A 23,147-nucleotide genomic window follows, 5' to 3' on the forward strand; every position below is an offset into this window, starting at 1 on the left:
AAGAGTTGGTGAAGGTGTAGAGAAAAGGAACCGTTGGTGGGAATGTAAATCGGTGCAGTCATTGTGAAAAATAGTCTGGAAATTGTTCAAAAAATTAAAAATAGAAATACCACACGATCCAATAATTGTACTAATGGGAATTTACCCAAAGAAAATGAAAAACTAATTTGAAAGGATATGTGCACCTCTGTGTTTACTGCAGCATAACTTACAATAGCCAAATTATGGAAGGACCCAAGTGTCCACTGATAGAATGGATACAGAAGATGTGGTATATACAGTCACAATGAATATTAGCCATAAAAGAGAATGAGATCTTGCCATTTGCAACATGGATGGACCTAGAGGGTATAATTCTAAATGAAATAGATAAAGACAAATACCATGATTTTACTTTTATGTGGAATTTAAGAAATAAAACAAATGGGCAGAGAAAAAAAGAGACAAATAGATTCTTAAACACAGAGAACAAATTGGTGGTTGTCAGAGGGGCAAGGTAGGATGTGGACATGGGAAGATGGGTGAAATTATGACATTTCAGCAGTAAGAGGCAAATGAAAGAGTGGAGCTGAAGACCTTAAGTCCTTGTTTTTCTATGTTGACCACACAACTAGAACATCTGTCATTATCATTGTGGCATTAACAATGTCATATGTTATGTGCCATAATATATGGCATATATCATATGCCATAATGATATGTGGCATATCATTAACATGTGGCATTATCTATGCAGCATCTGGCTTTTATTTTTTCTTAAGGATGTCTCTTTGGTAATACCAAATGGTTTTTTTTAAAAGTATGGGTTTTTAAAATACACCTTTAAAGGTTTTTAAAGTGTTTTGTATCTAGCCAAGTTTATTTTTATTTTTTGGAAAAAGAGAGAGAAAGTGAGCCAGGGGTGGTAGGAGAGAGGCAAAGGGAGAGGGAGAGAATCCCAAGCAGGCTCCATGCCCAGTCCGGAGCTGGACACAGGGCTTGATCTCATGACCTGAGCCAAAATCAAGAGTTGGACACTCAACCAACTGAGCCACCCAGGAACCCCTTGCCAAGTTGAGGTTTTTAAGTACCTCATTTTAAATTTGTAATAAAACATTGCAACTTGACTTTTTTCAAAAAAGCTCAATAAAATGCAAGCACCTATTAATAAAGGTCTTAATGAGAACAATTATTCATTATTATAAAGGTACAATTAAGAAAGTGTAAAAGCAAGCCACAGACAACCATAAGTATGGAGTCTCTCACCTGGCCTGAAATTTGAGCAGATTTCATACTAGGGTTACAGTCAGTCTCTACTTGCTATGGACTGAATATTTGTGTCCCCACAAAATTCAGGTTGAAATCCTAATTCCCAGTGTGATAGTATTAGGAGGTGGGGTCTTTGAGAGGTGTTTATTGGGTCATGAAGACAGAACCTTCATAAATGGGATTAGTGCCCTTATATGAGGCCCAAGAGAACTCCCTCAACCCCTCCACCACGTGAGGGCATACTGAGAAGGTGGCAGGCAGGAAGTCTAGGAAGCAGCAAATGGGCTGCTTGGGACTCACTAGACACTGAATCTGCCAGATTCTTGAAGTCTTTGGAAATTGGCTTTCCTGCCTCCAGGATTGTGAGCGATAAAGGTTTATTGTTTATGAGCCATGCAGTCTATGGTATTTTGTTATAACAGCCTGAACAGATGAAGGCACTGCTGTGGTCCAGATAGAGCCTTTCTTCAAGCACCTGACCAGAGTTTTCAGTGTCATATAGAACTTATTTCAGGGACCCCTGGGTGGCGCAGTGGTTTAGTGCCTGCCTTTGGCCCAGGGCACGATCCTGGAGACCTGGGATCGAATCCCACGTCGGGCTCCTGGTGCATGGAGCCTGCTTCTCCTCTCTCTCTCTCTCTCTCTCTCTCTCTCTCTCTGACTATCATAAATAAATAAACATTAAAAAAAGATTTATAAAAAAAAAGAACTTATTTCAACTCATTTTGAATAACTGAGTTCTAACGTAGGTAGTTTGCAGATATGACCAGGAGAACAGATAATATGCAGTCACCACAATCATCAGGAGTACTTAAGAAACCAGGAAGTAAGTTCAAAATCTTTAGTTCCACTAAAGTTCCACTTCTTTGTATATGATCTTGTCCAACTGCTGTACAAAAATGGGGAGTATGAAGCAGTTTGAGGCAACTTTTCATGTCTCTAGTTTAAGAGGATTTTGTGAACCACAAAAGACCCTGAAACACATTCTTCTCTATCATCAGGCTGAGCTTACTCCATCAGCCCCTCTCTTCTTTTCAGGATGATGCCAGCAAGCAAACCACCTGTATAAAGATGGAGATCTGTCAAGGAGGGGACTTTGCAGCCTTCCTCCTACAAGGCAAGATTACCCGCAGGCTGATAAGAAAGTTCAGATAGAGCTTTCAGATAACCCCCTTTTTTCAAACCTTTTTAATTAGAAATAATTTACAGAAGAATTGTAAAGATGGGTACAGAGTTCCCCTGGAACTCTTCACCCAGATTTTCCAATACCAACAAATAACATGATCACTGTACATTTGTCAAAATTAAGCAATGACACAGGTATAATACTGTTAAGGTGGGTTTTTTTTTTTCAGGTTTTGCCCATTTTCCACTAATATTTTTGTTCTAAGGCTCATTCCAGGATATTATATTTAGTTATCGTATCTTCTTAGCCTACTCCAATCTGTGACAATTTCTTTCTTTTTTTTTTTTTAAGATCTTATTTATTTGTTAGAGAGAGAGAGAGCACAAGCAGGGAAGCAGCAGAGGGAGAGGGAGAAGTGGGGACACTGAGCAGGGAGCCTAATGTGGGGCTCCATCCCAGAACTCTGAGATTATGACCTAAACTGAAGGCAGCTGCTTAACTAACTGAGCCACCTAGACACCCCAATCTGTGACAATTTCTCAGTCTTTCTGTGTTTTTCATGACCTTGACACTTTTGAAGAATACCAGTCAGATATTTGGTTCAATGTCCCCCAATTTTAATTTGCCTGATATGCTTCTCATGATTCAACCAGGGTTAAGGATTTGGGGGAGATGCCACAGAGGTGAAGTGCTCTTGTCATTATATATCAGGGGGTATGTGCTAGCAACATCACCTAATTAACTGGCATTTGCCAGGTTCCTCCATGGTTAAGGTACTGCTTTTCCCTCCCCATACTCTGTTAGAAACAAGTCAGTATGTCCAGGTCACATTCAAGGGCAGAGGATTTTAGCATCTCTTCCTGGAGGTAGGAGAATCAAAGAATTTGGGGGCATATGCTGAAACCACCACAGTAGTGGATAAACATTTGTGGGGAGATACTTTGAGACTGCAGATATCCTGTTTCCCCTTAAAGGATAGCCTACCAATTCTAGCATTCATCCTTGGATCTTATGTGCTGTAATTATTACTGGTGATAGAACATATTTTATTCAAGTGACTGTTCGCTTGATTTTTAACTTTTAAATATTTAGACACATGGTATATGGGCCTCTATATTCTTACCCCCACGCCCCTCAAATTTTTTTTTTAGATTTTATTTATTTATTCCTGATAGACATAGAGAGAGAGAGAGGCAGAGACACAGGCAGAGGGAGAAGCAGGCTCCACGCTGGGAGCCCAACGTGGGAGTCGATCCCAGGACTCCAGGATGGTGCCCCGGGCCAACGGCAGGCACCAAACCGCTGAGCCACCCAGGGATCCCCCAGGCCCCTCAAATGTTAAGGGCTTGAAGAAAGCATACACTTTATTATGCTTTATGCATCAAAGGAAGCTTTTATCTCTGTGGTGGTTCCTAGGGCTGCCCCAACAAAACACTGCAAACTGGGTGGCTTAAAACAAAAGATATTTATTCTTTCCCAGGACTGGAGGCCAGAAGCCTGAAATCTAGGTGTCCAGATGATGACTTTTTCAAGGAAATACTTAGCCAGAACCCCCATACTAAGGGAAAGTGACCCCTCCCAGGTTGACAGGTATTCGGTATAGAAGCTGTGTGTGTTTCTGTGACAAATTAAAGCCCCACAACCACTTCCATCAGTTGTCATTTCCTCAAATATCAGAAGAATGCTCTTGAGGGATCTCTCCCAATTCTAGCCATACCCCTCTCAGTTATGGATTCTGTGTAATACCACCTTCCTCCCCAGACAAGAAAAGTTATACGACAAAATGTCAGTGGAATCTCCTATGTGGAACCTAGAAAGCATGGGGACTGGGGCAAGAAGACAGCATGGTCAAAGGCTGTAATGTCAGTGAGGAGGCCTGTTGCCTTGAGATGGTAGTGGCCTGAGAGGGACAGGCTGTACAGCTGTTCATGAGTGAGGACCCGAAGAGACCCATAGCAGGACAACATCCCTTTGCCCAAGTCACTGCTCCAATCGTGCCTGCTGGTCCCTGCGCCAGGGGTTCTGAGAAGACAGGCCATTCCTCACGGGACACTTGTTGCCTGCTTGCTGTTGCTCAATGGCTCCCTGGTTTCCCAATGCAGGAGCCGGAGATGTTTGGCTGGATGTGTATAAATTGCCCAAGGAGTCTTGGCTCAAGGAAGTGGAGCACCCCCAACTTGCTATAAATCCTAAGAAAAAAGGCAGACAGCCACAACTGGTAGGAAACATCCCTTTTTCCACTGATCTGTTTCTCCCTACCCTTGACCCACATCTAGCCTAAATCCTCCTTGCAGTGTCAACACGAACAAGGCCTTATGGAGGCTGTCAGAGAGGACAGCAGGCATACTGGCCCATGACTCTAAAATCAATTTGCTTTGGTTAAAATAAGATATTAAAAAGTAGAGGTGTCCTCAGTAGTGGGAGTCTCACTCTTTTTCTTGTCTGAGGGTTGCCTCTGCACCAAAACCACTCCCAGGCATTTCTCTGGGAGGAGGGTCTTTCATCTTGACTCCTGCCTCACTGGTAATGTTTTCCCCCATCTGTACTGAAATAATCCCTCATGCCTCACATTCCACTGAATTTCCCAGATTATGGTATAAACCAGTTCTCAATATATAGGAAAACATATATGCTTCATATCATTCTTAGGAAGTAGGAAAGTAGGAGCTCTACAATTTCCTTTTTTTTTTTTAATTTATTTTTAATTTTTTAAAGTAATCTCTATGGCCAACATAAGGCTCAAATTCATGACTCCCAAGATCAAGGGTTGCACATTCCACCAACTGAACAGCCAGGCACTGCTGTTTCAGTTTAGTTATATGTGATCCCTGGGCCTTGAACTGTGTCTTTAGAATAGTTCCTCGGTTAATATTATTTTGAAACTTAATTTGCTGGGCAGCCTGGGTGGCTCAGCGGTTTAGCGCCGCCTTCAGCCCAGGGTGAGTTCCTGGAGACCCAGGATTGAGTCCCAGGTCAGGCTCCCAGTATGGAGCCTGCTTCTCCCTCTGCCTGTGTCTCTGCCTCTCTCTCTCTCTCTCTCTCTCTCTCTTTCTCTCTCTCTCTCTGTGTCCCTCGTGAATGAATAAATAAAATCTTTTAAAAAAGGAAACTTAATTTGCTTATCTATCCAATGTGCACTTAATTTTTAGCCAAGAATTATTGAGTGTGCTCTTAAAACACACTGTATCAGGTGCTAAAGAGCTATGAAACTCACATTCACTACTGAGCTCATTGAGTGGCTTTAAACAAATGCCTTTTCTCCCCAGTCTATGTCTTCAAATCAAAGTGTAGTCCTGATTACTGGAAGAGTCACCAGCCCAGAGATCTTCCTCCTCTAAACTCTTACGGAATTTCTTTCTTTTTTTTTTAAGATTTTATTTATTATTCATGAAAGACACACACACACACAGAGGCAGAGATATAGGCAGAGGGAGAAGCAGGCTCCTCACAGGGAGCCTGATGTGGGACTCGATCCCCAAACTGGGATCACGCCCTGAGCCAAAGGCAGGCACTCAACCACTGAGCCACCCAGGCATCCCTGGAATTTATTTCTTATACCTCTTTTTGGGTACTTCCCATATACTACCTTGATTTTAGTTATCCTTTTGTGCATGAACTTTTTTTTTTATTAACTAGATATTTCTGGATTGTTAAGAACATACCTTCTTCTTCTCATTAACCAACCTCATGGTATCATACTCAGTACCCAACAGATACATTTTTGAGGGCTTAATTCATTATCCAACTGGGAAAACCACCTTGGAATGGGGATGTTTCTCACCATAATTCACTCAGTGTCCATACACTAAGAAGTAGTCAATTAACACCAGTTACAGGGGTAGTCCTGGTAGCTGTGAATTACATTTAGAGTTGGTTAAATAAAATTGTCAACATTGCCAATATATTTTGCCAATCAGAAATATTTGCTTCAACTTAGATTTTTCTGGAATGAGCTCCTAACTGATCTTACCTCTCTGTTCATTAATATTTCTTCCTATCACTATTTCTAGTTTCCCCTCCTACATTTTAAGATTCTGGACAGTAGGGATCATATGTTAAAATCCTGCAGGCCAGAGGATTACACAAATATCAGTCCTCCATGTCTCCAGGATGAGTTGATTCCTGACAACAGTAACGGGGAGAAAGAGATGAAAGGGGAGGGGGAACATACATCAACCCTATTGTGAATTAATTTCTCACTTTTCTCCTCAGAGCACTCTTGAACCCGTGACTTCAGAGACTTTAGAAATGGTAAGGACCTTTAAAGAAATTCTTTAAAGAGATTTAAGTTGCATGCAACAGTTTTTTATTTTGACTTGAAATTTACTTTAAATATCAAGTATACTAGTAAAATGTTCCACCAGGGCACTATTTTCAGACTCTCTGTGACTTAATCTCGAGCCCCACATCCACAGAAGATGGCCCCCTATCCTTGAGGATAATTGAGTCGTTTGTCCAGAGATGGGTTTCCATGAAGATAAGTGAGGTCAAATTTCAGGACCTGTCACTTGTAGGGCCTCTTCCAAGCCTGCCCGTGAGGGGCCCTCGCCATGTTTTCACAGGGCCACATGGTTTTGTAAAATTAGCAAAAGTAACATGTTAACCACAGTCACTTAAGACCATTGTCTCTTTTCACTCAAACTTCTCCTGTCATAACTTACCCCATATCAGATGGTATTAGGATGGTCATGGGCATTTTGTGTTCAAACTTTTTTGTTCCCTTTTTTACAGTGGCCCCCAAATTATACATACTCAGGCCCTATGAAACCCAGGTCACCCTTCCAAAGTAATAGCCCAATCTGCCAAGCCAAGTGTCTTGAGGGATTTCATCTTTATATTGGGATACCTTAGAGAACGGAGAGCTTCTCTGGAGCTTCCTAGCTCTCCCTTTGAGGCGTAGAGCACACCAGGCTTTTGAGAATCTCAGCTTAGGGAGGACTCAGGCTTACCAGTAGCGTAGTGGTGACCTCCAAATAAAAGTCTCTCTAGAGCCCTCTCTTTTTCCTCCTTTTAAATTACGTTATATTTTGGGGTGCCTGGGTGGCTCAATGTTTGAGTGTCTGCCTTTGGTTCAGGTCATGATCCTGGGATCCTGGGATGGAGTCCCTCATCAGGCTTCTTGCAGGGAGTCTGTTTCTCCCTCTGCCTATGTTTCTGCCTCTCTCTGTATCTCTCATGAATGAATGAATGAATGAATAAATAAATAAAGTTATATATATATTTTTTAAGTTATATTTTAAATTATACAAACAATATGTGAACAAATCACTCTGGGAAAAGCCAGGTAATTCAGAGAGAGCAGCCATCTCCACAGGTCCTCACCATTATTAGCTCGATGTATGTTTTCTCGATCTTCAGTGTACATTTAAATTCTGATATGTTTATTTTGAAAAATATAGTTTTGTTTTATGGAAATGCTTTTTCTGTGGAAATTTTTTTCTATTTTGTTTTATGAGAATTTCCTATACTATTTATATTTTCCTACAAACTTGTGTTTTTCTTACTCATCAACTTATTGGCAACATTTTTCAGTGTCCGATAAGCCTACCTTGTTCTTTTGACCTCTTGAATTCTGTTCCATGTTATGCACATACCACAGTTTTTTTGAGTGTGAGTCTACTGATGATACTGATGATATCCCCAGTTTATGGCTTTTATAACACAGTGAAAATTTTTGTAAATTCTTAGTATATCTGAGTGCTTCTGAGCATTTGGGTGCATGCATTTTTAGTGTTAATACAGATACTGTTAAATTGCCCCCGCCAAAGTAGCATGACAATTTACATTTAATTAATATTTCTCCACAGCCTCCCTGACCTTGATATTATCCTTTTTTTCCCAAACTGATGGAACAAAATAGCATCCCATGTAATTTTTACTGATCTCTATATCTTCTGTTGGCGACGAGATTTTCTTTGAAATGCCTGCCTATATCTTTTGCTTGTTATATATTTGCTTCCAATTTGTTGTTTCCCTTTTTCCTCTGTTTATGTGCTTTTCTGTTGTAAAGAAGTTTTAGGTTTGCAATGCCTGGGTGGCTCAGTCAGTGGGGTGTTCAACTCTTGATTTCAGCTCAGGTCATGATCTTAGGGTCGTGAGATCAAGCCCCACCTGGGGCTCTGTGCTGAGCGTGGAAACTGCTTTGGATTCTGTCTCTCCCCTCCTGTCCCTTCCAGCTGCCTACATGTTTGCATGTGCTCTCTCATTCTCTCTCTCTGAAAAGAGAGAGAGAGAGAGAAAAGAAGTTTTTGGTTTGGATATAGTCAGAATTTTCTCTCTCTCTCTCTCTCTCTTTTTAATATTCATTGCAGCCTGAAGAAGGCTTTCCCAACCTCAAGGTTATAAGTAACTTCTCCTGTGGTTTCTTCTAATAATTTCAAGAGTTTTGCTTCTAACATTTCACTCTAATTCATAGGGAAGTGAGTGTCTTTTGTAAATGAAGTGAGGAAGGGATCAAACTTTTATCTTTTTTTTTTTTTTTCAAATAGCCAACCATCACACAAATATCTTTGAGTAATTCATCCTTTCCCATTTGTTTTGAAATGTGATCTTTTATCATTCCTATATATATATACTTCTATGCTCTTTATCCTGTGCCATTAAAATATTCATCTGCCTACACCAAGACCTTAATGAACTTTGGAGCAAAAACTACCAGGGTTCTAATCTCGTCAATGCCCCTGTTTATTTTCTGTTCTATTTTCTGTATTTTTGTTGTTCTACATTTGAGAGAGCTCAGTGGCTCAGTCTCTACCCTCTCACTGAGTTTTTCATTTTTGCTATCATCTTTTCATTTACAAGGGCCCTTCTTTTTTCTCTGATTGTTTGTTTACTTGATAAATACTATGCCTTCCCTAAAAACATTTATAATAATTACTGATATTTCTTCTCCATATATGGCCTATTTTCCCCCAAGTTGCTTTTTTCTTTCTAATTGTTTTGGTCTCTGTCTTTCCAAAGAGATGCTGTCTTCACTTGTCTGGTGGTACTTGGATCTCTGCCATAAACTAGAATAGGGGTCATGGGGAAATAAACAGGACGCCAGGCCTGTGGGCATAGGTGGGTCTTGTTGATTGTGGTTTTGCTAAAGAGTGCCCCAACTGGGCTTTTGTGTTGGAAAACACGCATGTCAGTGTCTTGGAGAATACAAATTTCTCCTGCTATCCAAAAGGAGACCGTTCCTATAAAACCTTTCCTAAGTCAAAATGGTATAAAAAGCAATTACCATTAATTTATATGGAAAATTTTTTAGGTTCCTAGACCCAAAATACAACCTCTCTGAGGCTTTTCTGATACCTTAGAACACATCTTGCTAATGTATATACAAAATAAACCAATATGAAGCACAGATGCTCACTGACACAGTAAAGCTCTGGCACATGGCACATGATGCTGACAGGCTAGGTGTAGCTCCTCAGGAAGGATATGGGCGGGGCCTCTAAGTGGGTGCTCAGTGCTCAGCTCTAATCACAGCTCTCACCTGAGTTGCAGAGGCTTGTGGGGAAGACACCTTGGGGGTCAAGGGTAACTTCAACATTCAGTATGTAAACTTTAACTTCATTATGTTGGCTGCTTGGAGCTTAAGAGTCTGAGTTTAAATGCTTTTTTAAAAAAATATTTTATTTATTCATTCATGAGATACACAGAGGGAGAGGCAGAGACATAGGCAGAGGGAGAAGCAGACTCTGCTGGGAGCCTAATGTGGGACTCGATTTAAGGACCCCAGGAACATGCCCTGATGCAGATGCTCAACCACTGAGCCACTCAGGCACCCCAGAGTTTAAATGCTTCTTAAAAAGATTTCCAGTCAATCCTGTTGCTGCCTCACTGGCGCTTCCACTCCAGACATACCCAGTGCTGGCATTTTCTTGAGTCATAGGGCATTTGTGGTATTGTGGTATATTTATAAATCAGATGGCTGCTAGGCTTTCTCCCCTACTGGTTCAGATCTGACTTTCTTGGGTCTGCTAAATCATTAGCCACCTGCTTTCCAACCTCAAAATGTTCTTGCTTTTGTTCCCTTTTCATTATCTTGTTCCTTATAAGTTTATTCCTTTTTTAAAAAGCAACTTTCTGTCATTTTAATGGGGTTTCAGGAAGGAAAGGTGTTACATGTTAAATGTTCACACCAACGTCTGTATTTTCCAGCTAGTTATTGCTGGTCTGTGGTTTTATCAGTATTCATCAGGGCCTTAGTTGCAGCAAAGAAATTGGAAGGATATCAAGTTTCAGAAAATTGGAAGGAAACAAGGGAGGGTAGGCAGTGAAAACATTTTCTAAAGTTAAAACATTCTTCCTTCCATTCTTAGGTAATCCATACTTGGTAATAATTCATTTAATTATAATGTCAGTTTGCTTTGCTAACATTAAAGTCCTAAACAAGATATTAGCAAAGCAAACCGATAGCTTTGTGTTCATGGATAGTATCTATGTTCAAATATGAGATTGGCCTATTGTGGTTTTATTTCCTTTTTCTTGTGGTTTTCTTATCAGCCTTTGGTATGAGTGTTATGCAAGATTTGTAAAGAAAGTTGGATGTCTTTTTTTAACCCTCTAGGTCTAAGTAAATCCTATATTATCTTTTCAATTTCTTCTATGATTATTAGTCCATTGTAAAAAATTTTGAGGCAATTTAAGTCACAATTCATATAATTTATCAGTATAGATATAGAACTATAGATACATGTAAATAAATTTCTCCTATAGTATAAAAGTGAAAATCTATCTTTTAAGTTATTCCTTTTTCTTGTTTTTAATGTTATTTATGTGTGCCTCCTTTTTATTTTTTAAAGAAACTGTTTGTAGATCCGACTCACCAATTTTAACTTGGCAACATTTGTAGGATCTAAATACTAGAGATGTTCCAGATATCTTTCTTTTTGTGGTTTCTAATTTAATTCCATTGTGATCAGAGAACATACTTCATATAATTTGAAGCCTTTTAAATTTATTAAGATTTCTTTTGTGCTCAGAATATGGCTTATCTTGATAAGTGTTCTAAGTGCACTTGAAAAGAATGTGTATTTATCTATTGTTGGTCAAGTTATTTAAATCTCCTACATATTTACTGCTTTTCCTTCTGTATCTGTACTATATCCTTACTGATTTTCTGTCTATTCTATCAGTTATTGGGAGAAGAGTGTTCAAATCTCTAAGATTACAGATTTATCTATTTCTGCTTTCACTTCTCTGAGTCTTTGCTTCTTGTATTTTGAAGCACTGTTATTATGTGCATAAACATTTGGAATGTTATATCTCCTTAATGAATTGACCATTTTATCATTATTTGGTGAATCTTTGATCCCTGGTAATATTCTTTGCTATGAAATCTGTTATGTCAGATATTAATATAACCACCCCAGGTTTCTTTATATTAGTTTTACAAGATGTATCTTTTTCTATACTTCTAATATTTTGGTGTTTTTGTATTTAAAATAAGTTTCTTTTTGACAATGAATAGTTGGGTCTTACCTTTTATATAATCTAACAATCTCTACCTTTTAATTGGGGCAGTTAGACCACTTATATTTAATATGATTGATGATGTGTTTGGATTTAAATCTGTCACTTTGCTAATTACTGTCTTTTGTCCCACCAGTTTTTTTTTCTTTTCCCTCTTTTTCTGTCTTCTTTTGGGATGTGTTTTTAATGATTCTGTTATATCTTCTTTGTTTGGCTTATTAGCTGTGCCTTTTCCTTATCGTAGGATACAAACATTTGTTTTAGAGGAGACATTAAGTTGAGTCATCCAGTTCACATAATGAAGATCAAACCACCCAAACCAGTTACAGGTTAGTAAAATTCAACTAACACTTTCTTCTCTTCTGCCTTTAATTTCTGTTTTTTTCTTTCTTTGTCTTTCTCCACATGTCCCGTCTTTTCTATTTATTAGGGGCAATATGTAAATTATAAGTATAGTTCTGAAGAGGAAAATTTTTTAAAAGTCATAAGCTCTGGGATCAAAAGACAAAACATATAAATGTTACAAGAATACAGCTAACAGAATTGGGAAATCAGGCAAGACACATCTAGCTGGAGTTCATCCATTTTGATATTCCTGTGTTAGTTCATTCATCAGTGTTTGCTAAGTGCCAGTAATGCAGTAAGCACACAGGTGAGTAAGACACATCATCTTGTGCCCTAAAAGCTGCTGTTCCACCAAGGGAGAAGAAGAGGAATCCGGCATTATAGGATATGATAAGTGCAGCACTGGGGAACACCTGGATCCATGAAAACATAGAAAAAAGAGTGACTAACTCTGTCCACAGAGCAGGCAAAGGCTTTATCAAAGGAAGGGGCACTTGGGAAGGTTTTGAAGGATAAGTGGGAATATGTCATGAGGAAAAGAGAAGTCAATTGTAGGCAGAGGACAGAGTATATCCTTTCAATACCTGCATATGGCATCAAAGATATATCTATAAGAATGTTCACTGCTGCAGTATTTATAGAAGCAAAATCTCATACACTTCTCCAGAGGAATACTTCGCAACCATAAAAAAACAAAGGAAGGGATCCCTGGGTGGCTTAGCAGTTTTAGTGCCTGCCTTCAGCCCAGGGCATGATCCTGGAGTCCCAGGATTGAGTCCCACATTGGGCTCCTTGCATGGAGCCTGCTTTTCCCTCTGCCTGTATCTCTGCCTCTCTCTGTGTGTGTGTGTCTCTCATGAATAACTAAATAAAATCTTTAAAAATAAAAAAAAAAAAAACAAAGAAGGAAATTCAAAAGGCCAAGAATATCCAATTCACTCTTATAAATGAACATGATGATACAACATGCTCCATCAACATTTATTGTAAAGCTACGGTGATTAAGACAGATAGAAAAACAAAGGAGTGTATAGTAGATTGCAATATATATAAGATATAGAAATATAGATAGATAGAAAAATCAATGAATGAAATATCAGAGGCCAGAACAGAGCCAGGCATTAATGGCCACTGGATACCTGAGGGGTGGCACTCCAGAGCAGTGGAGAAAGGATAGTCATTTCAATAAATGGTACTGGTTGTCCATATGGAAACAAAAGTGAGACTTGACTCCTGCCTCACACCATCCACAAAAATTAATTCTAGATGAACCATAGAAATAAATAAGAGAAAACAATAACGCTTTTAGAAAATGTATAAGACAATATCTTGATTTCTGGGTAGGGAAAGACTTTGTAAACAAGACACACAAAACAAATACAAAAAGCACTTATAATAAAAGAAAAAATTTATAAATTTGGCTACTAAAATTAAGGACTTCGAGTCACCCTAAGACATCATTAAAAGCATGAAAGAGCAAGCCACATAGAGAAGACATTTGCAAAACACATAAAACTTATGAATTTCATATCAAGAGTATATAAAGAATTCCCACAACTTATTAAGGAAAAGAGATAATCTAGTATAAAACAGCAAGAAATTATTCAAATGGCCAATAAACATATGAGTATATATATTCAACATCATTAGTTTATCAGGGAAATGCAGATTAAGACCATAATGAGCTTACCACTCTATACCCACCAGGATGGCAACAATGAAAAGACACTGACTGTACCAAGTTGGTAAGGATATGGAATAACCATAACTAGACTTCTCATACACTGTAGTTAGGAATGAAAATTGATAACAATCACTTTGGAATGATCTAGTAATGTTGATGATAATTTATACCCTGAGAGCCAGCATTTATACATTTACACTCCTAGGCAGTGTGACCAACTATACTAGTTTGCCTGGGACTGAGGGTTTCCAGGGATGTGGGGCTTTCAGTGCAAAGCAAACCAGGGTGAAGTGGCCTCTCTCCTTCTAGGTATACATCTGATAGGTTTAAAAGTAAATGCGTACCTGGAGTCATGTACAAGAATCGTAACAGTGATGTGATATTCAATAGCCCCAAACATGGAATAACCAAAATGTCCATCAACAACAAACAGATCAACTATAATGTCTTCACTCGGTGGAATACTATCAATAAAAAGGAACAAACTACAGCTATCACAACAAAGTGGCTCACAAACAGTATTAAGCCAAAGAGGGCAGACATAGAGTTAACACTATATGTAATTCCATTTGTGTATATAGTTCAAAATCAGGCAAAACAAAGCTGTCATGTTTAGATGCACATTTAGACAGCAAAAGTAAAATAAATGTAATGCAGTGCTTACATAATAGCCAAGGGAACAATTGCTGCCCTTCCCAGAAGGCTGTGACTGGAGACGGGCCCTTGCAAAGCTTCTAGGGAACAGGCAATGTCCTGTCCTTGGATCTGAGTAGAGACAGATGTTTGCCTTATGGTAATTTATTAAGATATATATATTTTATGCTCTTTGCTGGATGTGTTCTATTTCCCAAGAAGACAAAGTTTTAATGAATGAAAATAAGCAACAATGAGGAAGGTCTATAGTACTGATATAAAGAGATCTCCAAGCTATTATGAGTGAAAAAATGCAAGGGTGCTAGTGTATAAGAGCAATTCTCAAACTTTAGCTGGATCAGACTCACCTGGAGAACTTGTTAGAACCCAATTTGCTGGGCCCCACCTACAGAGTTTCTGTTTCAGCCTGGGGTTGAGCCCGAGAATCTGCATTTCTAACAAGTTCCCGTAGAGCCTGTCAGATCCCTGCTGATCTGGGACCACACTTGGGAAACTACTAGTATCTTATATGCTAGCTACCATTTGTTTAAACAAAAGGGGTCTCTTTGTAGCAACGTATGCAAGGAACCAGCAACAATGGTGGCCACTGGGGAAGGGGAGCTGGGGCACCATCGGGCCTTTCAGGGTACCCTGAAAGCTGGGATGGGAACCCAGAAAATCGATCACCCAGTTTTACTGTGGATTTAGGAACAGTTGAAAAAGAAGGAAATGAAAGGTTTCAGGGTGGGAGGAGGGAGTAGAGTGGTAAGAAAAGTGATTGGCAGACAGGAGGTTTTTGAAGGAAGTTAGTTGGATAGATGTAAACACAGGTAGGGGTGGGAGTGTATGCTTATGTTAGCCTTCAGCAGTGGCTCAGTAGTGACCAGCTGGCAGGTTTGGGGCCTTACCAACCTGAGGAGACACCAACAGGGGTCTGAGGCCTCTAATGCCCTCGTGGACGTTTCCTTGGCTTTCTCTGGGGATCTAGTAATTCGGAAACAGAAAGTGATAGGGGGATGGAGCTGGAGGAGCTAGAGGAGGAGGCAGCTGTCCTTTGCCTGTGCTCCCTGAGCGAGTGGGTAGGAAAGAGGTGGAGAGAAACCCTGGGCTCCCACATGGACTTCTGAGGATGAGGGATTCTGCAGGAAACTGGGGAGCATGGAGGAAGGGGGGAAAATTAGACAGAGGGAAGTCCCATGGTTTGACTAATTTTGGCATCTTTTCACCTTAGGGACCACATTTAAAAGCCCCCTGGAAGTCTTTGCAAAGATAGAGGACTGCTATGGGTTGGGCTCGGGGCAGAACCACTTCATCAAGGAAAGTCAGTGGGAGCAGCAAGCAGCCATCTTCCACGCCTCCTACAAGAAGTACCTGGATGAGAAAGGGGAGGAGGAGCCACTCAGGTGAGTGGGAAGGAGCACTCTGCTCCCAGGGAGCCCTGGGGCACGTGCAGGAATCAACCCAAGCCCTTGAACTCGTCTGAGGTGTAAAGGCTCCTCTTGATTTGGGAAATTTTTCCAAGAGTTTCAGCAGATCTTTTGAAAAGGTGTGTGGAGATTGTTCAAATATAGTTAGAACAAAGGTGGATCACATTGTGGATTTCAAAGAGGGGGTAGGCATGTATGGAGATAAGGAGTAGAGTTTATTTTAGTATTTTATGCCCAGCCCTCATCTCTTAAATTTTTTTCCCCTGATTATCTAGACAACACAGAAGACCCTAAAGACAGAAATGAAAGTCACTACTATTCAGATTTTCTCCATTTCTATCCAGGCTATTTATTTATTTATTTACTTATAAAAGATTTTATTTATTTATTCGTGAAAGACACACAGAGAGAGAGAGAGAGAGAAAGACAGAGACAGAGACACAGGCAGAGGGAGTAACAGGCTCCATGTAGGGAGCCTGACATGGGACTCGATCCCGGGTCTCCAGGATCACACCCTGGGCTGAAGGCAGGCGCTAAACCGCTGAACCACCCAGGGATTCCCTATCCAAGCTTTTTAAACATAATATATTCATGTATAATTCCTGAAATACCTTCTAGCAGCAGGTATGGCTCATGAACCCCCTGCTGTGATTGTAAAAAACCGAGCCCAAGTTTTAAAGAGTGCAGTGGAGCTGGTTTTAGGAACTAGCTCTCCCCACAGCTAAGCTGGACCTCAGGGATGTTCTTGCTTCACACAGGAAGCGGAGCCTCTCATCTTGCTGTGAAGTGCACCTCCAATATTCTCACTTCAGAACACAGACTCCTAGGGCTGCACCCTCATCGCAGCTGCTTGATACCTGAACTAGGACCCAGTGAGGTTCAGGGGTGCACTGCCTTGCAGGGTAGTTGGGAGTTTTGCAGGCTAGCTGTTAAACTGCTGGTAGTGTCTGTAGTGAGAGTCTTTAAACCACAAGAAACTATAAATCAGGAAATCTTTTTTTTTTTTTTTTTCGTTTTTTTGGGTTTTTTTAGAGCAAACTTAGCACACCACTCTTTGGATTGTCCCCAGCATAAGTGACTATTATTCATGTCAGCCAAATCTGGTCACTACAGAGAAAGTTCTACTCAGTGCTGGGTACTGTTGCCAGTCTGGGAGTGACTCCTGCAGCCCTGCCTGCCCTGCCCTCACCAAATTCCAAAGTCTGCAGCCACCAGACCCAGCACATAGAATCTGATTTACCTTATGGCCCTATGCTCCTGGAAAGGTCCATCCTAACATTCCCTTCATAAACCCATTTCTGATTTTAGTGCCAAGCCTCTGCCAGCATCTCTCCTGGCCAAGGAGTCTGCCGTGGCTCTGACTAGTGTCTCTTTTTTTCTCAGCATGGCCTCATTCCATTTCCTCCTTCCTAGCAGCATAATTGCAATGCCAGCAGAAGTCAAGAGCCCCTCAGGTAAATGAGCACGAAGCAGGTGGTTATCCTGGGCAATGATCCACTCAAGGGAATGCCTCAGCAAACCATGCATGGTGGGAGGGAATGAGGCAAAATGTGCGTCACCTGCTTTGCAGTTGGAGCTTAACAGTTTCTGGTTGGACATTAGGCATCCAGATTCCTTGATAATGGAGTTGGGCATTGTTTTCAGGGAGAGACTTGCCACAGAGGAGGGTATGAGCACATATCCTGCCAGGCTGCTTCTGGACAGGAATTCATTTTGTGGAAAATGTTATTTAAAGCACTGACAGCCAAAAGGACGCTAATTATCTAGAAGATGTGAGAGCAGCTGAGGGGCAGTGTGACTGTCCTCCCCACCCGAGAAGGCGAATTGTCCCTAGGAACCACCCTTCCAGGGGTGTCCACCCCTTCTGTTGGGTGCTGCCCATTAGAACAGGCTACTTTTGATTTCAAACTGAATTCCTCTTGAGTCAACACTTTCTGTACAAACCAGAGGGGACTCAGATTCTTTACATGACACCCCTTTCCTCTTTTTCTTTCCCAGGAGTAGCCTGTGTCCTTGGCATACATTGGACTGGAAGTCACAACTTCTTCCTCTATTCGCTTAACCGAACTCTGAAGGATAAAGTCGGTACTTTGGGATGGGAGTTGCCTAAGCGGGGCTCTCAGAACATGTCCTCCTCCAGCTTAGTTGAGGGCATGTGACTGACATGTCACTTCAGAGGACCAGAGACATGCCAGCAGAAGCAGGTGGCTCAGTGGCTGTGGTGTCACTGTGAGGCTCTGTCTCTGAACAGTCCCGTTTCTTAAAGAGAACAGGTCAATAGGGACAAAGCCCAGTCAGGTCCACAGAGCTCCTGTGGCAGCGAGGTAAAAAAAGACGTGGCATCAGAGGCCAGATCCAGCCCTGGCCCAACAGCCTGCAAGCTGCGTGCTGTCAGGCCAGTCACCCCTGCCCTAGTCCTGTCTTCTCATCTGAAACAGAGCTAATTCAGGACACCACCCCTGCCCCTTGCTCACACTTATCATAAATAGGAGAATCCCGAGGTTCTCAACATAGGCAACTCTTGGAAATTGAAAGGCACTTTGGAAATATGGTGGTTGTTTGGTTTATACAGGCTCATGGAAGCAGTTGCATGAGCACACTCACCCTGTGGTAATTCCGTGAGTTGTACACGTAGGTCAAACTTTAGAATTGTCCTTTAAAAGTAACATTTAAAAATAGGGAAAGGAAGACTCTCTCTCCTATCATCCCTCTGTCTCCCAGGCAGCATAGCTTCCAACCTCAACCTCTGTACTGACTGGCTGGGACCCTGGGCAGGTCCCTTACATCCTGCCTCAGTCTCCTAATCAATGACATGGGGGTATAATGGGCCCCCCTCAGGGGACCCTTGTGAGAATTCACCGGAAGGAGGCATGTAAAGTGCTTAGCACAGTGCTTAGCACCTAGTAAGCACTCATTCCATGTTAGCTGCAGTCGAATAGCAGCATGACCCATTGTTTTATCCTGAGGAAGGAGACAGCATTGCAGAGAGGTGAGAGGGATGGTGAGCCTGGACAGGCAGACTAGTGTGGGTCTTGGGCTGCACACAGTAGAGGTGATGTGTAGGTGCAGGGGCTGGGGGGGCAGCCTCGTGCATGGTGTCCTCCCTGCAGACCCAGAGGGTGTGTGGCCCTGTGCTGCGCCCATTGCTGTCTCTCAGCTCAGCTATACCTGCTCCTACCTGTTGATTGCCTGCGAGGATGGTGTGCTCACACTGTGGGACCTGGCCGAAGGTGAGCCCCCCCACCTCTGCCTAAGCCCTGGATGGGTCTCTGGGTAATGAGAGTCCGGGAGCGCAGGGATGTCTGCAGGCGCTGGGCCTTCTGTTAGTTACTGCCTTCTTTTGTCAGCTTGGGGAGGTGGTCTTGCTTTCCCTTCATTCAGCCATTCAATAGACACTTCCTGAACTTAATATGTTCTGATGGTTTCCATTCTCTGTGTATTTATTGAGCGCTTGCTCCATACCTGGCACCAGACCAAGGCCTGGAAGTCTGTCCATTACCTCATTATCACACTCCAGTGAGGAGGTGTCTTCCAGCTCAGGGTGTGAGATCCTGGCAGTCTCAGCCCTCCTCCCTCTATACCCCAGGCTCTCAAAATAAACATGTCTTCCTTGCTGCTATTCTACCCTGAGCCTGGTCAGCGGGAACCTCACTGGTGTGCAAGCTAAGAGACCTACAGCGTGGGCAGGGCAAGATCAGCAGCTATTCTGGGTGGGTGGCACCTTGCTGGAGTCCTGGGGTCCCAGGGTCCCCAGGGAGAGAGTAGATGAAGGGGCAGAGGGAGATGGAGAAGCAGACTCCTCATTGAATGAAGAGCCCAACAGGACCTAGATCCTAGGACCCTGAGATCATGACCTGAGTCGAAACCAAGAGGCAGATGCTTAACTGCCTGAGCCACCCAGGTACCCTGGGAGTGTCTCCTTCTTACCAAATGTTTTTAGAAGTAATGACTGAATCCCTGGTTTGTCATTTTTGAAAGTACAGGGGGGTTGTCTTCCCTGGCGGCCTTCCTAAGGCAGCACATTGGTGAGAGTCCGGGACAGTGCCCTGTTTATTGGTGGCCTCAGGGAGGCTTATGTCAGATCAGTTAAGTGCCTTCCTCACCTGAGCTACTTCCACCTGAAAAATTCCATGGTTGTTTCCAATAGCGGGCACTCCGCCCACATGGTAGAAAGATAAACATGGCTATAGGCCCTCTTGAACTTGAGCAAGAGTTACAGCACCCACAGTGTTCTTTTTATTTTTTTTTTAAGATTTTATTTATTTATTCATGAGAGACACAGAGAGAGAGGCAGAGACACAGGCAGAGGGAGAAGCAGTCTCCCTGCAGGGAGCCCGACGTGGGACTCGATCCTGGGTCTCCAGGATCAGCCCCTGGGCCAAAGGCGGTGCTAAACCCCTGAGCCACCTAGGCTGCCCCCGACAGTGGTCTTAAAATAGCTGAAGATACATCATGGGCAGAAGAATGATCCTAATTTCACATTCACTTGCCCAATAGCTTGCTTTCATTTTTCTGGGTATTGATACATTCTGGATATTGCTTGGCTACAGACACACTTCCCTCTCATTCTCCGAGAACCACCCCATCACCTAACCCCTCGGATCTACCTTGCCCTACCACTCCTCCTCCATGAGGCTGGTCCTCTTCATTCCCTGTGCCTCTCCATCCTTAGGAGGAAGGCTCTTCTCTCCCACTGGGCATTGGGGTTCTCTGGTTTCACTCTCAGAGGGCTCTCCCTCATATACCTGCTGATCACAGACCCTGCGCGCATGGCTGCATCATCCTCTACCTACTTATCTGACCTGCCTGTAACATTTTTTTCTCCAGGTTTCCCACTTGGGGTCGTTGCTCTTCCCGAGGGATGTTTCTGCCAGAGCATTCACTTCCTAAAATACTTCTTAGTCTACAAAGGACAGAACGTGTATCCTGAGGGTCCCTTGAAATCCCAAATGCAATGTGTGGTACTATGCACAGATTCTTCCCTCCATCTTCTGACAGCCAAGGGGACCCAAGTGCCCACCATCAGCGAGCTTGTTGAGAGGTTGGTAATTTGAGTGCAGGACAGGGTAGATGATCTGCCAGACAGATGACGCCATTCAATAAGGAGAAACCAACCCCCTCCCCAGCAGGAGTCCACTTGCTCTGTAGTCACCACACTCCCTGAGAACCTCAGGATCCCCGCTCTCTTTCATGTGTGGGTATCTATGCAAAACATGTGTCACAAACTTGTATGATGGTGTAAATGACACCTTTGTGTCCCACGTGACCAAGAACAGTGTTGTGTCTACCAAAATAACCTTTTATCAATTTCCTCAAGCGTCTTTCTTTTTTAAATTGTGAAACACTTTATGTATGCAAATGATGTATATAATATATATGTGTGTATATTTAGGGTGTATCTATACCACCTAGGAGTACACATTATATACACACATATATACACACTATATACATATTCTCTATAGTTTGTGTGTGTGTGTGTGTGTGTGTAGAGAGAGAGAGAGAGAGAGAGAGAGACACAGAGCAAGAGAGAGAGAAACTCCCATGTAAGAAATAGATAATCTTTGATTCAGTTAAGGCTCTCTGTGTGCTTTGTCCCCGGTCACACCCCTTATCTACTGCTGTGTATAACAAACCACTCTACAACTTAATGACTTGAGAAAACAGTCATTGTTGGGACGCCTGGGTGAAGCACCAGCTTGAGCCCAGGGTGTGATCCTGGAGGCCCAGGATCAAGTCCCACGTCGGGCTCCCTGCATGGAGCCTGCTTCTCCCTCTGTCTGTGTCTCTGCCTCTCTCTCTCTCTTTGTGTCTCTCATGAATAAATAAATAAAATCTTTTAAAAAAAGAAAAAAAAAGGGATCCCTGGGTGGCGCAGCGGTTTGGCGCCTGCCTTTGGCCCAGGGCACGATCCTGGAGACCCGGGATCGAATCCCACGTCGGGCTCCCGGTGCATGGAGCCTGCTTCTCCCTCTGCCTGTGTCTCTGCCTCTCTCTCTCTCTCTCTCTCTCTCTCTCTGTGACTATCATAAATAAATAAAATTAAAAAAAATTAAAAAAAAAAGAAAAAAAAAAGCCTAGAATCTGAGGTGGGTTTTAAAAAAAAAAAGAAAGAAAAGAAGACAGTCATTGGTTAGCCCCTAATACTGTAGGTCAGCAACTTGGGCCAGGCTCCGATGGGCTGCCCTTCCACGAGTCTTGCTCAGGCTCTCACGTGTGCCTTAAGCAGCATCTGGCAGCTCAGCTGGGGCCTGGATGGTCTGAGATGACCTTGCTCACATAGACAGCAGGTGGCTGGGACCCTTGGTTCTCCTCCTTATGGCTAGTCCTGTGGGCTGTCTCAGCCTCCATCACCTGGCAGCCTACAGGGTCCTCCCAGCAAGCAGGGGCAGCCACGATGCACAAACGCTTTCCAGGCCTCTGCTCCAGTCATCCTGGACAGAGCACATTATGTGGCCACACCTGCAGTCAAGCAGTAGGAAAACTGACTCCACCTTTTTATTTATTTTAAAGATTTATTTATTTTTGAGAGAGAGCATGAGCAGGGGGAGGGGCAGAAGGAGAGAATCTTTCAAGCAGACTCTCTGCTGAGCAGGGAGCCCAATGCGGGCTGGATCCCAGGACCTGATCATGACCTGAGCTGAAACCGAGAGGCAGCGCCCGCCCCTTGACTCCACTTTTTGATGGGAGTTGCTGCCAAATACCATGGCCAGTTTCTTTTTCAACCTACACGTCATCTTCCAAAATTCATCATTCGCTTTTCTGCAAGAATTAATCACATGTATCTCCAAGTAACATGTCCTTTAGCAGTGCATATTTGGGGGATTTGTAAATGGAATCATGCTCTGTGTATTCTCCAGATTATTTCTCAGCGCTGTTGCTTCTAGAACTTGCTCTGCGACCTTGTTCACAAGAGTTGCACATGTTGGCGAATGCAGCTACGTTTATTTTCCCTGCTGTACCGCAGCCTGCCATATAACAGACCACAAAAGGCACTCTCCTAACAGTGGATGATCAGATTGTCCCCAGTGTCTGCTACTCAGAACAGTGTACCAGAGTGTCTCTGGGATGTATGCCCAGGAGAGGCTAGCACAGCCTGGACTTTTCCAGCATGAATGTCTATGTGTCTCGTTTCTTGCAGGCCCGTGAAACATCCAGAGGAGGCCATCTGTGCAGTGGCCCCGGTTCAAGCCTTCCCCGGCACAGTAGGTTCCTCATGGCC

The 23,147-nt window shown here is 42.6% G+C and overlaps 1 protein-coding gene across 11 annotated transcripts in view; it reads left to right on the forward strand.

Moving 5' to 3' along the window:
• Window positions 1–23,147, forward strand: part of WDR93 (WD repeat domain 93) — a 48,301-nt gene that overhangs the window by 15,245 nt on the left and 9,909 nt on the right. For 6 of the 11 annotated variants that reach the window (XM_025437095.3, XM_025437094.3, XM_025437097.3 and 3 more), the window contains 10 exons: window positions 2,287–2,365; window positions 4,477–4,592; window positions 6,587–6,625; window positions 12,081–12,165; window positions 15,730–15,901; window positions 17,309–17,379; window positions 17,924–18,010; window positions 19,036–19,155; window positions 20,753–20,966; window positions 23,067–23,130. In XM_025437095.3, coding sequence (XP_025292880.3) covers window positions 2,287–2,365; window positions 4,477–4,592; window positions 6,587–6,625; window positions 12,081–12,165; window positions 15,730–15,901; window positions 17,309–17,379; window positions 17,924–18,010; window positions 19,036–19,155; window positions 20,753–20,966; window positions 23,067–23,130 — 1,047 coding nt within the window. Of the gene's footprint in view, window positions 1–2,286; window positions 2,366–4,476; window positions 4,593–6,586; window positions 6,626–12,080; window positions 12,166–15,729; window positions 15,902–17,308; window positions 17,380–17,923; window positions 18,011–19,035; window positions 19,156–20,752; window positions 20,967–23,066; window positions 23,131–23,147 lie in introns of those variants that run through there. The other 5 variants (XR_003131954.3, XM_025437099.3, XM_025437100.3 and 2 more) reach the window with 5 other exon arrangements.

This window comes from Canis lupus, chromosome 3 (genome assembly GCF_003254725.2).
Source record: "Canis lupus dingo isolate Sandy chromosome 3, ASM325472v2, whole genome shotgun sequence".
Lineage (NCBI taxonomy): Eukaryota > Metazoa > Chordata > Mammalia > Carnivora > Canidae > Canis > Canis lupus.